The sequence below is a fragment of the Blastocystis hominis genome (genome assembly GCF_000151665.1).
Source record: "Blastocystis hominis, Singapore isolate B (sub-type 7) whole genome shotgun sequence assembly, scaffold_4".
Taxonomy (NCBI): domain Eukaryota; class Bigyra; order Opalinata; family Blastocystidae; genus Blastocystis; species Blastocystis hominis.
This window is the reverse complement of record NW_013171849.1, coordinates 734,985-747,005: the sequence shown is the minus strand read 5'-3', so window position 1 is coordinate 747,005 and position 12,021 is coordinate 734,985. Positions and strand designations below refer to the sequence as shown.

The 12,021-nt window shown below is 40.4% G+C and overlaps 5 protein-coding genes; 4 read left to right on the top strand and 1 right to left on the bottom strand.

Annotated features, from left to right (window-relative positions):
- Positions 1-5,094: 5,094 nt before the first annotated feature.
- On the top strand, positions 5,095-7,211 carry GSBLH_T00003847001 (uncharacterized protein; the record flags this gene model as incomplete). The annotated part of the gene is made up of 8 exons (XM_013042656.1): positions 5,095-5,182; positions 5,213-5,338; positions 5,368-5,718; positions 5,889-6,096; positions 6,127-6,229; positions 6,258-6,368; positions 6,628-6,957; positions 6,990-7,211. 8 exons carry the CDS (start codon positions 5,095-5,097, stop codon positions 7,209-7,211), a joined length of 1,539 nt encoding a protein of 512 aa, XP_012898110.1.
- Positions 7,212-7,213: 2 nt separating this feature from the next.
- On the top strand, positions 7,214-7,639 carry GSBLH_T00007161001 (uncharacterized protein; the record flags this gene model as incomplete). Its single annotated transcript, XM_013042655.1, has 5 exons — positions 7,214-7,282; positions 7,314-7,378; positions 7,412-7,514; positions 7,545-7,594; positions 7,624-7,639. The coding sequence occupies 5 exons, from the start codon at positions 7,214-7,216 to the stop codon at positions 7,637-7,639; spliced, it is 303 nt and encodes a 100-aa protein (XP_012898109.1).
- A 98-nt stretch (positions 7,640-7,737) lies between these two features.
- GSBLH_T00003846001 (uncharacterized protein) lies at positions 7,738-8,787 on the top strand (the record flags this gene model as incomplete). The annotated part of the gene is made up of 4 exons (XM_013042654.1): positions 7,738-8,166; positions 8,200-8,355; positions 8,389-8,547; positions 8,581-8,787. 4 exons carry the CDS (start codon positions 7,738-7,740, stop codon positions 8,785-8,787), a joined length of 951 nt encoding a protein of 316 aa, XP_012898108.1.
- A 231-nt stretch (positions 8,788-9,018) lies between these two features.
- On the bottom strand, positions 9,019-10,416 carry GSBLH_T00003845001 (uncharacterized protein; the record flags this gene model as incomplete). The annotated part of the gene is made up of 4 exons (XM_013042653.1): positions 9,019-9,880; positions 9,916-10,180; positions 10,212-10,338; positions 10,369-10,416. 4 exons carry the CDS (start codon positions 10,414-10,416, stop codon positions 9,019-9,021), a joined length of 1,302 nt encoding a protein of 433 aa, XP_012898107.1.
- A 168-nt stretch (positions 10,417-10,584) lies between these two features.
- On the top strand, positions 10,585-12,018 carry GSBLH_T00003844001 (uncharacterized protein; the record flags this gene model as incomplete). XM_013042652.1 has 1 exon in its annotated part: positions 10,585-12,018. The coding sequence occupies one exon, from the start codon at positions 10,585-10,587 to the stop codon at positions 11,575-11,577; it is 993 nt and encodes a 330-aa protein (XP_012898106.1). The 3' UTR covers positions 11,578-12,018.
- Between the last annotated feature and the right edge of the window lie 3 nt (positions 12,019-12,021).

The window sequence follows — 12,021 nt, the reverse complement described above, 5'->3', positions numbered from 1 at the left end:
TGTAACAAAGCGTTTGTACGGAAATCGGACTATACTTTGCATGTGAATCGAAATCACAGTACATCGAAGCCGTTTCCTTGTAACTTTCCTGGATGTACCCACGCCTATGCTTCTCGATTTGAATTGACGAGACATCAGAAAGTTCATTCTTCTTATAAAGAGATATGAATGAAGAACGAAATGAGATTGTTTGTTTGAAATGTGAAATGAAGGTTGAGAATAGAGTTTGGTGATTGAGTGGAGGGAAAGCTATATTTGAGGGCATAAATGCTATTTTGGGCAATAGCTGCGTATTTAATATTGATATTGCGAAATAGTGACACAGTGGAGAATTCGATATACTCACAGTTTCAACATACAATTCCAATGATTATTTTGTTGTATAGACAACAATACTGGGTTTTCGTGAGGACAAAGAAGTGTGAATGATTGTTTGAATAGGATAGTTATTCGTTGTTCGATCTGTATCACAATAAATGAATAGAATAAATGAAAAAACATAAAGTGTAATGTTGACAAACAAAACTTGGTGTCTGTTTTAATAAATGAAAATAGTGCGTATTGAACAAATAGAGTAATTGTAGTTTATAAATTTGAGTGTTTGTAAAAGTCAATGAGTTGATTGGATGTGTGTTAAAATCGTTGTTGGAAATAGAACGCTGATATTCATGGAATTATACGAGATAACACAACAAACATCGCACGCAATCACTCGAAGTACATAAATGACAGAGTATTTAGGTAGACACGCTGCATTTTTAAACAAAATAATTATGAAAAAGAGTGTGAACATCCGAAATTACAATCTGAAGCCAATTATTGAAACTCTTTATTCTTAGTTCGATAACGATTTCAGTCATACACTCAATTCAGTCGTTTTCAGACTATTTTCATGATTCATCAATCGTTATTAAAACAATAATCCTCAAATTATCGAACAATTCAGGTTGTATTATAACTCCTAAAGAATAAAATTGTTATTATACTATTTTTATTCAAGAAAGCAGGTTTATTATAATAATACTCCTAATCGAAGGAAATAAACGATTTCCATTTATTGTACTTTTTGTCTTCAAAGCTACGTTGTTATAACTATTTTATTAGACTACTCAGCACAATCGAGTGTATACGCTGAATCGTGTGTGCCTAATCATTCATAACATAGTAAAAATGCAAGTGTAACATATTTCTATTTTGAACATTGAATTATACTGGAATGTCAGTTTAGCTATTTTTTTAATTTTTTTTTCTGAACATTGGTTGCACAAAGGGCTGGAACATACTAGCTAAACCACTTTACGTTGGTAATGATAGAAATATGTCTATCGATGTTTGGACTATATATCAATGAATGACCAAAGAATGATGGCAAGGAGTATGGAACAAAGAAACGAAGGAAGCATTGATAGTACGATGGTCATTGACTTCAATAAAGAGAAGTGAAGAATGTAGATCTAATGTTAGAATTACTGATTGATTTTGTTTTTACAGTTCAACTTCTACTGGTGCTGGTGCTGGTGCTAGTGCTAGTGCTACTGGTACTAGTACATTTACTTCTTCTGGTACTGGTACCGGCTTGATTTGTACAAGATCAGCAAGAATAGATGGAATATCTATGAATCAAATCAAATCAATCAAACTATACTCGAAATTGATTTCGATTGAATTTCCTGGAATGAATCAGGTAGATCGACATTTTGAAGATTTGGAATATCTAAATACTATCAATATTCAATATTCAGAAATACTTTCCAATGTCACTACACGAGGTTCACAGAAACTGAATCCTACAGATGATATTGATGTTAGATTTGGAAGATCTACAAAGCAAATCATAACCAATCAATTCATTATTACTTCGCATTGTCAATGAACTTGAATCATCATCTCTTCCTTGAAGTGCACATTCACCGAGTTGAATGGATTGTAATGATGGGAGATCTACATCAATCATTTCATTCGAATTCATTCAATACTTTCCATTATTGTTGATAAGGATTCACAGAATGCCTCATCACCTAATGTAATGGATTGTAGATTTGGAAGATCTATGCATCATTCAAATATTCAATATCATATCAATACCTCGAATCACAAATGAACTATAACAGAAATTGCATGATTCACTTCCAATTGTGCCAATTTGAATGGATTGTAATTGTGGTAGATTCTTCAATTCAAAGTCTCCAGCAAAATCACTGAAACTATATTCACCAATTTCAATGGATTCCAATGATTCACAATTCAATATGTGGAATGATTTCGATTTGTTGTTGACCTTACTCGAATCCCACTTGTCAGTGCTTTTCTCTTGAGTGAATGAATTGCTTCCGATTTTAATAGTTTTCAATCGATTCAATCCATTGATTTTGAATGTTTGCACTAATCCAAAACGTTCATCACCGATTTCAATTGATTCCACAAACGAATTTAGAGAGACAATGGGGATAATACTGTTACACACATTTCCAAAAGCTAAAGTACCATTAGTGTAATTTACCGATGCTTTATAATATGGCTCATATCGAATAGTTATTTTACTTACTTGCTTCTCATGTATGTGGTAAATAGCAAAACACAACAACAATATGATAAATGCCGCTATACCGATATAAATGTTGAACATAAATAGGCAGGCTGTGATTATCAGTCCAACTACAAACAGTATTCCATTACATATATAAAAGGATCTTTTTGTTTTTCCATTTATCCATACTCCATCATAATTTACTTCACGATTATGATACGAAATACCTCGACCATGACGTTTCCCATTCGAGAAACTTCCTTGATAAATCATTGATTTACCATTTTTATTATATTCTATTCCTTTACCATTTCTTCTATAATCATATTTCAAACTATTGATAAATTCCCCTTCATATCGTTTTGTTCCATTCTTGTATTCAATCATTTGATTTCTGTTGAACTGTTTTATCACACATTCTTCTTTGTCTTCATTCCATTCACTCACACGACTAATTAAACCTTCTTCATCATAAAAATAACAAATTCCGTATTTTCTTCCATATTCATCTCGTTTACTCACACTTATTACTTTATTACTTTTATCATCCAATTCTGTCCAATATCCTTCCATTTCGTTCATTTTTAACAGTTTTCTTTGTGTTCCATTTTCATAAAATCCATCAAATATCACATTACCATTTACATCCGTTTCTCTATACGTTCCTTTTAAAATTCCATTTTCATATAATCCTTCGATCCATTTATTACTGACTACATCATAGAATGTATAATATCCTGTATACATCGATTCTTTGCCTTCATTCCATTCACTCACACGATTGATTAAACCTTCTTCATTATAAAAATAACAAATTCCGTATTTTCTTCCATATTCGTCTCGTTTACTCACACTTATTACTTTGTTACTTTTATCATCCAATTCTTTCCAATATCCTTTCATTTCAGGTACTCGATATAATTTGGCTCGTTTGCCTAACAAGAAATATCCATCAAATATCACATTGCCTTTACTGTCATATTCTTTTCCTTTACCCGAACGATACCCATTAACAAATAGTCCTTTAAAATACTTAAAACCTGAATTGTCATATAACAAACAAGGTCCATTTGCAATTCCATCAACAAATGTTAGTTTGGCTATCACAACATCCTTGCTAGATATTATTTTCGATTTTCCATTCATTTTATTATTCACAAGTTGCGTTTCTATAGTGTACCCTTCATGAGGAGCTCCAACTTGGAAAACACTTATGCCACCAACATTTTCATAATTGATCACGGGAAATTGATTTGATAAACTATCTTGCCAACACTTTCCTCGACTATCTTCAAGATTGTTTTCAACCCCGATAGAAACTATTTCAACATCACCCATGTGTTTATTTAGAGATTACTATATTTTGTGAGGCAAATCAAGTAATTCTCAATTGTTTAAATAGCTCAGTTTAATGTGTAGAAACTATTGCTTTCTATTCCATCGAATTCTGTGAATTCATATGATTTCTAGAATGACCTAAAATCAAGTAAATAAATCAGTACATAGTGATTTGTGTTGTGAGTGCTAACTTTCACATCGGTATTACATTTGAGTGAGGTGTGCTAAGAGTTAAGGAAGAATTAGTGGATAAAGTTGCTTGTTCATCATTTATATATATACTAAATATAGATGTCAAGTAAGAAAACGAGCAATATGAAGCAAACACGTTTATTGAGTAAAACTACTCGAAGCCTAACCAAAACCACTTGGGGTTATTGATTTAGCAAAAATATTAAATTACCCAAATACTTGACGAGTATTGTAGGTTTGATTTTGCTAGTTCGTATCTGACCTTCAATCCATTGTTATCATATCGTCGACGTCTGCGCATATAAGAAAGAATTCCCTTATTATAATTATGCCATTTCTATAAACTATTTGGTGTTTAGAGTTAATGTTCTTTAGTATCGTTCATATTATATAGCTTTTCGACTCTGTGTGGTCTAGGATCTTTGTACAATACAGTTATTAATGTAAAACTGTGTGTTGTGTATCAACTCAACAAGAATTAGCATTTATGGAATTGCCTTTATCAATGTCCTATGCTGGTTAATGGATATGGTACTATTTCTTGACCTATTCTCTTTTCTCTGATCTCTTCACCCTGACTTATTTTTTTAAACTATATTTATCAATATGTATCACGTCATGAATATTCACCATTCCTTGCCCAAAACTAGCTTTCTGAATGAAAACTCTCTTCTATCAACTATACGAGGTTCCTTTTGTCAAACTAAGCGTATTCCCCATCTACAAGCTCTCAATCTTCCTTCAAATGAATGATCGGAACTTGTCTTCTCGCAAATACACTCCTTGAAACAACGATCCCTTTCACAAAACGATTATTCACATCACAACTATTCAAAAACAAAAAGTAAGCACACTATTGGTATTTCTTCGTTTTACTCTCTCTCTTCGTCACATACCCTAACAATTCACTCACCACACGATCCAACACACTCTTTGAAATTACAATTGTCATTATATACTAAATTCATAAGTTTTATATTGATAGAAACCCTTTTTTCACTTATATCAACCTATTTCTTCCATATCACTAATTTGGAATGAGTAATCTGCAATTTGATCCTTCAGAAGTGTGCAATATCAACGTAGGTGTAATGGGACACGTTGATTCTGGTAAAACGAGTTTGGGTAAAAAATTCACAAATATATGAATACTAGTAAAATCTCTGAGTGCCATTTTGTCAACTGCTTCTTTAGACAAGAATCCACAAAGTCGTCAGCGTGGTATTACTCTGGATCTGGGTTTTAGTGCATTTCTGTCCGATATCCCTAGTCATATATCAAGTTAGCTTTGAGTTGGGTTATTAAAATAGGTGACAAATATAAGTACATTCAATACACTCTTGTCGATTGTCCTGGTCATGCTAGCCTTATCCGAACGATTCTTGGAGGAGCCCAGATCATCGACATGTTAATCATCGTAATCGACTGTTTGAAAGGTATTCAAGCCCAAACAGCCGAATGTATTGTTATCGGCGAAATCACAACCAACAAGGCTATCATTGCTTTAAACAAGATCGATCTAATTCCAGAAGCGGAACGATCGGATCGGATCAAAACTGTGATTTCAAGTCTGCAGAAAACACTTTCCAAAACTCGCTTTAAGAACGCTTCGATTGTTTGGATGTGCTATGTTTTTAAAATAGATTCCTGTATCTGCGCAAGTAGGTGGAGGCAGTATTGAAGACGCGAATACGACAAGTCTGGGCGTGGGTTGATGATATCGAATAGAGAATGTAGATGGATGAGTTAGTGAATCAAATTCGCGGAATGGTTTCCATCCCCAACAAAATCGATCCTTGTACCTAGGAATTGGTTGTCTCATGAATTGTAGCTCCGCTCTATTTCATTTACGATCATTGTTTCCAGTTGGCGGGCAAGGGCTGCGTCATGACGGGCACCGTATTGTCCGGAAGTGTGTCCGTGAATGATGAAATCGAATTCCCCTCGCTGCACTTAACTCGGAAAGTGAAAAGCATTCAAATGTTCCATAAGGGAATTGACAAAGTACTCAAAGGAGATCGGGCTGGGATTTGTGTTCAGTGATTCTTGATAATCAAAGTGACGAGTAGATCGTTCGATTTTAAGTCAGAGCGAGGTGAAGCATGCGCCGTTGGATCTCTGAAAGCGATGCAAAACATTTTGATTCGGTTGAAGAAGATTCGCTTTTACAAAGTAGGATTGTTGTTAAATTGTGATTCAGGGCGATGTGAAAAGCGGCTCCACGTTTTCTGTGAGTATTGGTCATCACACAGTTTCTGCGACAATCACGTTGTTTAGCGATATGGAAAAAGAAGGTTTGATGAATGGTGCTGTGAATAGAATGATAGAAAAGCTGAAAGAAGGGTCGTTCGGAGTGAATTTGTTCGACGAAGAAGTGAACTCGTTCGATTTTGATCGAAGTTATGAGTATACTGAAGTGATGAATATCTTTCTATCTCTACTATTGATTTGAATTGAGTTTGCATTTGTGTGTTTTGGATTGATTGCCTTGTTTCCTCTTTTGTGAGTGGCTGGTTTCCAGCCTTTTCTTTCCCTTTTTCTTGTTTGTTTGTTTCTTTCACTCTGCACAGAAACCTGATTCTCCACATCACCATCGTTCCTCTCTTTTCCCCTCTTTCTCACACATAGCCACGCTCTGGGCGCTTCTGCAGCTCGAGCAAACCATTTACGCGCCATTGGGAGCGCTGCTCATCGGCAGTCAACTCAATTCTCAGGTCGATGGGACCTGCCGAATCGCGTTTTACGCCAAAGTCATCCAGGCTCTCTCCCCCAAGAAAGAAGACCTCAGTGTTCTGCGAGTTTTCAAACCCAAGCAGCGAACCGCGATAGTTGATCGGATTGTGAATGAGAGAGAAGTGATCGGAACCAATCTGACAGAGAAAGGAGGCACTATCGCTGCTGTAAGGCTTGGGAGGAAGGATTAACTATGTAGTTTGTGGGGTTGGATGTGGTGACGAAGAGCGGATTGAAGGGAAGAATCGACGCGCCTTTTGGAAAGTCTGGGAAGTTTAAGGTGGTGTTCTCGGAGGAGCATCATTTGGAAAAGAATGAAGAATTCGTGATCAACTTCAAGCGGTACGTGTTTGACAAGGAGAAGAAGATTATTCAGGATTGGTCTGTTTGTTACACATTCCTTGACCTAGCTTCGAAGTGAGGATGCAAAGCAGTATCAACCCGGATGAAGTGAGAGAGTTGCTTTCAAATTTGAAAAAAATCACTCCTACTGTATGTTGCCGGCAGTCGCTCAAACTAGTAGATTCCCGATGAAATTACAAAGTACCTTTTGCAGTCGGTCGGTTGCGATATCACAGATGAGTCTTCGTAGCGTTTTTATGAAAATGTGCCATTTCGTAGAATTCGTCTGGTTTCAATTGCTGCCCAGCGTTACATCACCGAGCTGATTAGCAAGTCAGTAGATTATCAAAAACAGCGTCAATTGTCAGAGAGTGCAAAGGAAGTAGTGCTTTAGGTGTAGTCTCATTCTTAGAAAAGTGGAAAGAGTAGTGAGGCGCTACTGTTGCAGGACTTACAGAATGCGTAGTATTTTGTTGTTATCTTGAGTATAGTCTGCATGATATGTAAAGGATTTTGCTCCCGTGTATTGTATCTGTTTTTGTTTTTTATCTGTGTTTGTTACAATTTTGTTGATGAAGTGTTAGTTCTAAGTCGTTCGTCAGGAAATGAGTTTTGATATCGAGCTAAATGACAATGAACTATATCACCCGTCATCGCCGTTAGGAAATGATGGAAGCTCCATGAGCGAACGAAAAACATTTTCGTACAACCCATCGACTAAAGTTTTCAGTCCAAAGGGATCTAGACCGTCAAGACCTTCCGTATTTTCGATTTTCCGTGGCTCCTTAGGAGAAGTTTATGCGCTAGATCGGATCGCTGATTATGTTCAGCAAGAGAATGACCTGTGTATTAATGGGAAGAACATTGCCACTCTCACACCCGAGACAATATCCAAGATGGACTTTGACACTGCATCCGACTACTTGCAACAAATACATCTCGAGGGCAATTTAATGAAGAAGGGATTTCGTGGATTAAAGCTGTGGAAGTGCCGTTTTTTCGTTCTTGACAGGAACGTGTTAGTGTACTATAATGTACCCAACGAGCAGCAGCAGAATGACTCGTAGAAAAATGATAAGAACACCCCCCGTCGTCGTTGCGAAATTACCCTAGATTGTAAAGTAATGGTTGAAAACATCACGGGACGGCCATTTGCCTTTTCCATGATCCCCTGCAGGGGCCAGCTACCCTATTTTCTCGAAGCCTTTTCCCAACAGCAGCGTGTAATCCCCAGCTCTTGTTCTTCTCAATCCAAGGATTTGTGGGTACGCGTCCTCACCGTCGTCCAGCTTCTAATGCAGCGTCTCTGCACCAAGCGGCACAGCAAGACCATGACCTCCATCCACAATGATGTCTGGCTGCAAGACACACTGGGTCGCGGTCGCTACGGCGTGGTTCGCCTCGGCCAGATCATCGTACACGCTTTTTTTGCTACGATTTCTTTCCAGAAAACGGGCGAAATGTGCGCAGTGAAACTCATCAATAAGAAAAAAGTGGATCCAGAGGTTCTCCAGCACGAGCTCACCGTTCTGCGAAGCCTAATCGTATTGCTTCTTTCTCTCGTTCTCGCTCTAAACCACAGGATCGCGTTCGCTCGCCCTACGTCGTGCGGTTCTTGGACGTCTACGAAGATTCCTATCTGGTGTATGTCGTGATGGAGTATATGGGCGGCGGCGATCTTCGCGAACGAATCAATCGCAACGGTTCGTTTTCAGAGCACGAAGCGGCGCGTGTGGTTCGGCAGATCGGCCAGGGACTGCTGGCCTGCCATCAGCAGCACATCTATCATCTGGACGTCAAGCCGGAGAATATCATTTTCGAGAGTCGCGACCAACGCGCGGAAATGAAGCTCACCGACTTCGGGTGCGGCGTTCTCGCGGACTTTCTCAACAAGGACACCAAGTGGGCGGCGGGATCCGGTTTTGATGGGTAGCGAGATCGTGGGCACGGCGGGGTACATGGCGCCGGAGGTCATTACTGTGGGGTCTGGGAGCGTGGATCGATCGTAGAACTGCGAGTACTCCGCGAAGGCGGATGTGTTCTCGCTGGGTGTCACGCTGTTCTTCCTGCTTATGGGCTACCCGCCCTTTCAGGGCACTTCGGAGGCCGAGCTGATGGAGCACACGGTGAATTGTCCGGTGCAGTACATCGCGGAGGACTGGGCGGACCTCTCCGCGGACGCGCTGCTCCTCGTCAAGAACATGCTCGCGAAGAATCCGGCGCAACGGCCGTCGATGGAGGAGGTTCTGGCGTTCGACTGGGTCAAACACCCGCCTTCGGTGAGGGATGGACGAGGGGCTGAGTCGCAGGAACGCCGCTCGCTGGGGCCGTCGCGGTCGGGTCGTCAGATCCTTTCGTCGGATTTCAGCTTCCCCACCACGCTTCCCGGAAGCAATTTCTCCTATGTATAAAGAGAAGGAGAGAGAGTGAATGAGTGAGTGAATGAATGAATAAATGAATAAATGTGTGACTGGATAAGTGCTTTTTCTTTTCCTTCTGTTTGTGTACTCAAATGCATTTCCCGTTTGCTTCCTCCTATTCATTTCCTGTGTGCTGGAACAAACACGAGAATCCGAATCGGTGTAGTAGTTCTTCACGCTGTGCTTTCGGGGAAGGAAGAAAGGAACCTTCGCACCCTCGCCCTCGTTCTCACTCGCACTCGCCGTCAGCTCCGCGATCTCGCGGTCCTTCTTCTCCAAGTCCTCCTTACGCTTCTTCTCCTCCACGCTACGGCCCATCACACACACACTACAGATCAGCATTTCACCCACAAAACTTCGTACGCACAGGGAGCGTTGGCAATCACGTATTCACTCACGCTTCCGTTCAGCATACGCTTCAGATTGCTCATTCCTCTTCTTCCCATCACAATCGTATCGATCTTATCCTCCACAGCGTAGGAGCACACCTTCTTAGCGGGCTCACCGCGCGTGCTGATAGTATTTACGAACTGGAATCCCTTCTCCAGAGCTCTCTGCTTCATTTCCTTCAGTTTCTCCTGTGACTCTTTCGTCAGCTGTTCATTTATTACCATATCATGAGCATATGCTACAGATTGCGAGTCGTCCAAAAATCGTACTGGGAGCTTTCAAATTAAGAACATTCAAGATCAGCAAGTGATCGTTCGGTTTCATCACGGCGAAGACCCAGTCAAGCGCGGCATTCGCTTGTACAGAGAAATCCATAGGGACTAACCAACGATGACCCTACACTAACAAAAGTACGACACTACCAACAGTGGCTTGAGGTTCTTCAAGAGGCTCAAAACTGTCCTGCGCAGACATCTTTAACAACAAAAGTAATGTGAAAAGCCATGGATTCTTACGTACAGTGGTTATTGATGATCATAAGTTTTGTGCCTATCTCTTATGGCTCCAATTCTTTGCCTCCCTATATTCATATTCCTATTAGGCATCTTGCTAAGCTAACTTATTTGTGCTTCTGGTAACAAGATGATTTCATTGATGCCAAAACTCCAAAAATTTGCCCTATTTTTGTGCATATCTTCACAATTTTTTATTTTGGCCATGTCTACTGATGCACAATCTGGAATCCTCGTAGAAGGAGATAATTCTGCGTTCTTTGCTACATACTTGGTGAACTATGAGCTTCTGTCCACCGAAGAAGGTCGCTCGAACTTTATTAGTGCTGTGAAGCAGTTCGAGAAGGTCCTGGAGGAGTCTTCCACGATTACCAATGTCGCGGTTTCCGGAGCTCTCTCTTTCGGAAAGAAGCTCTGGGTATTCCTGACGGAGGGCAACGAAGAGCTCAAGGGTACTGGCGCCGAACTATTTGATTTCCCTGGCTATGGTGAACAAGCTCCGTCTACCCAGGCTGACCTGTACGTTCACATTCACTCGAAGTACAACGGTGCCAGCTTCGATTGTGGAAACACCTTCGTTTCTCTTTTCCTTCCGAACATGCTGACCGTTTCGGACGCCCAGATGGGCTTCGTCTGGAGAGACAGCCGAGATCTCACCGGATTTATTGATGGAACCGAAAACCCTTCAGGTCCCAGCGACCGCGCGGAAGCAGCTCTTGATCCGAATGGCTGCTCCTACGCCATTGTGCAGCGCTTTGAGCACAACTTAGAGAAGTGGGGAAAACTGGATAGGACTTCGCAGGAGGCCGTAATTGGCCGTACCAAGCCTGACAGTGTTCAGTTGGAGCCCCTTCCTCCGGGCAGTCACGTTGCCCATTCTGACATCGACTACAACGGAGAGAACGTTAAGATTGTTCGCCATAGTCTCCCTTACGGAATGCCGAATGGAGTAAAAGGTCTGTGGTTCACCGCCTATTGCCATTTCCTGATTGGACTCGACGAAATCGAGAAATCTATCTTTGGTCTTCGTGGAACGGAATCGGATCATCTGATGAACTTCATCACTCCTGTGACTGGAGGATACTACTTCGTTCCTTCAAAGTCGATGCTTTCTAAGCTCTGACTTGTTTGTTGAAATCATCCGATCCCCGCGGAATTAGTTTTGTGGTTCCTTTTTTCCCCATCCAAATTCATTATTTTTTTGAGATCGCGCGTTTGGGAGAGGTAAGTGAGTGTTTCAAAAGGTCTTTCTACCCTGTTCCCATTGTTTTTCAGGCTTCAGGTTTCTGGTTTCTGGTTTCTGGTTTCCGGTTTCCGGATTGAGTGGTTATGTGGAATCCTGAGGTTCTGAGGATTTCCAGCTTACACGCTGTCAGTTGATAGTAGCTGTATGGTGCCAGTAGCTGGGCAAAGAGATGTTCAATAGATGGGGAACTGGAGTACATGAAAGCTTCTTCAATCGTTGTTCAAATATTCACCCTTTTTAGATTGGATTCCCGAGGTAAGTGAAAGCTCCCTGGTGGAAGCAAGAGAAAAAGTTGTAAAATGTGTATTGTAATGGAAATGC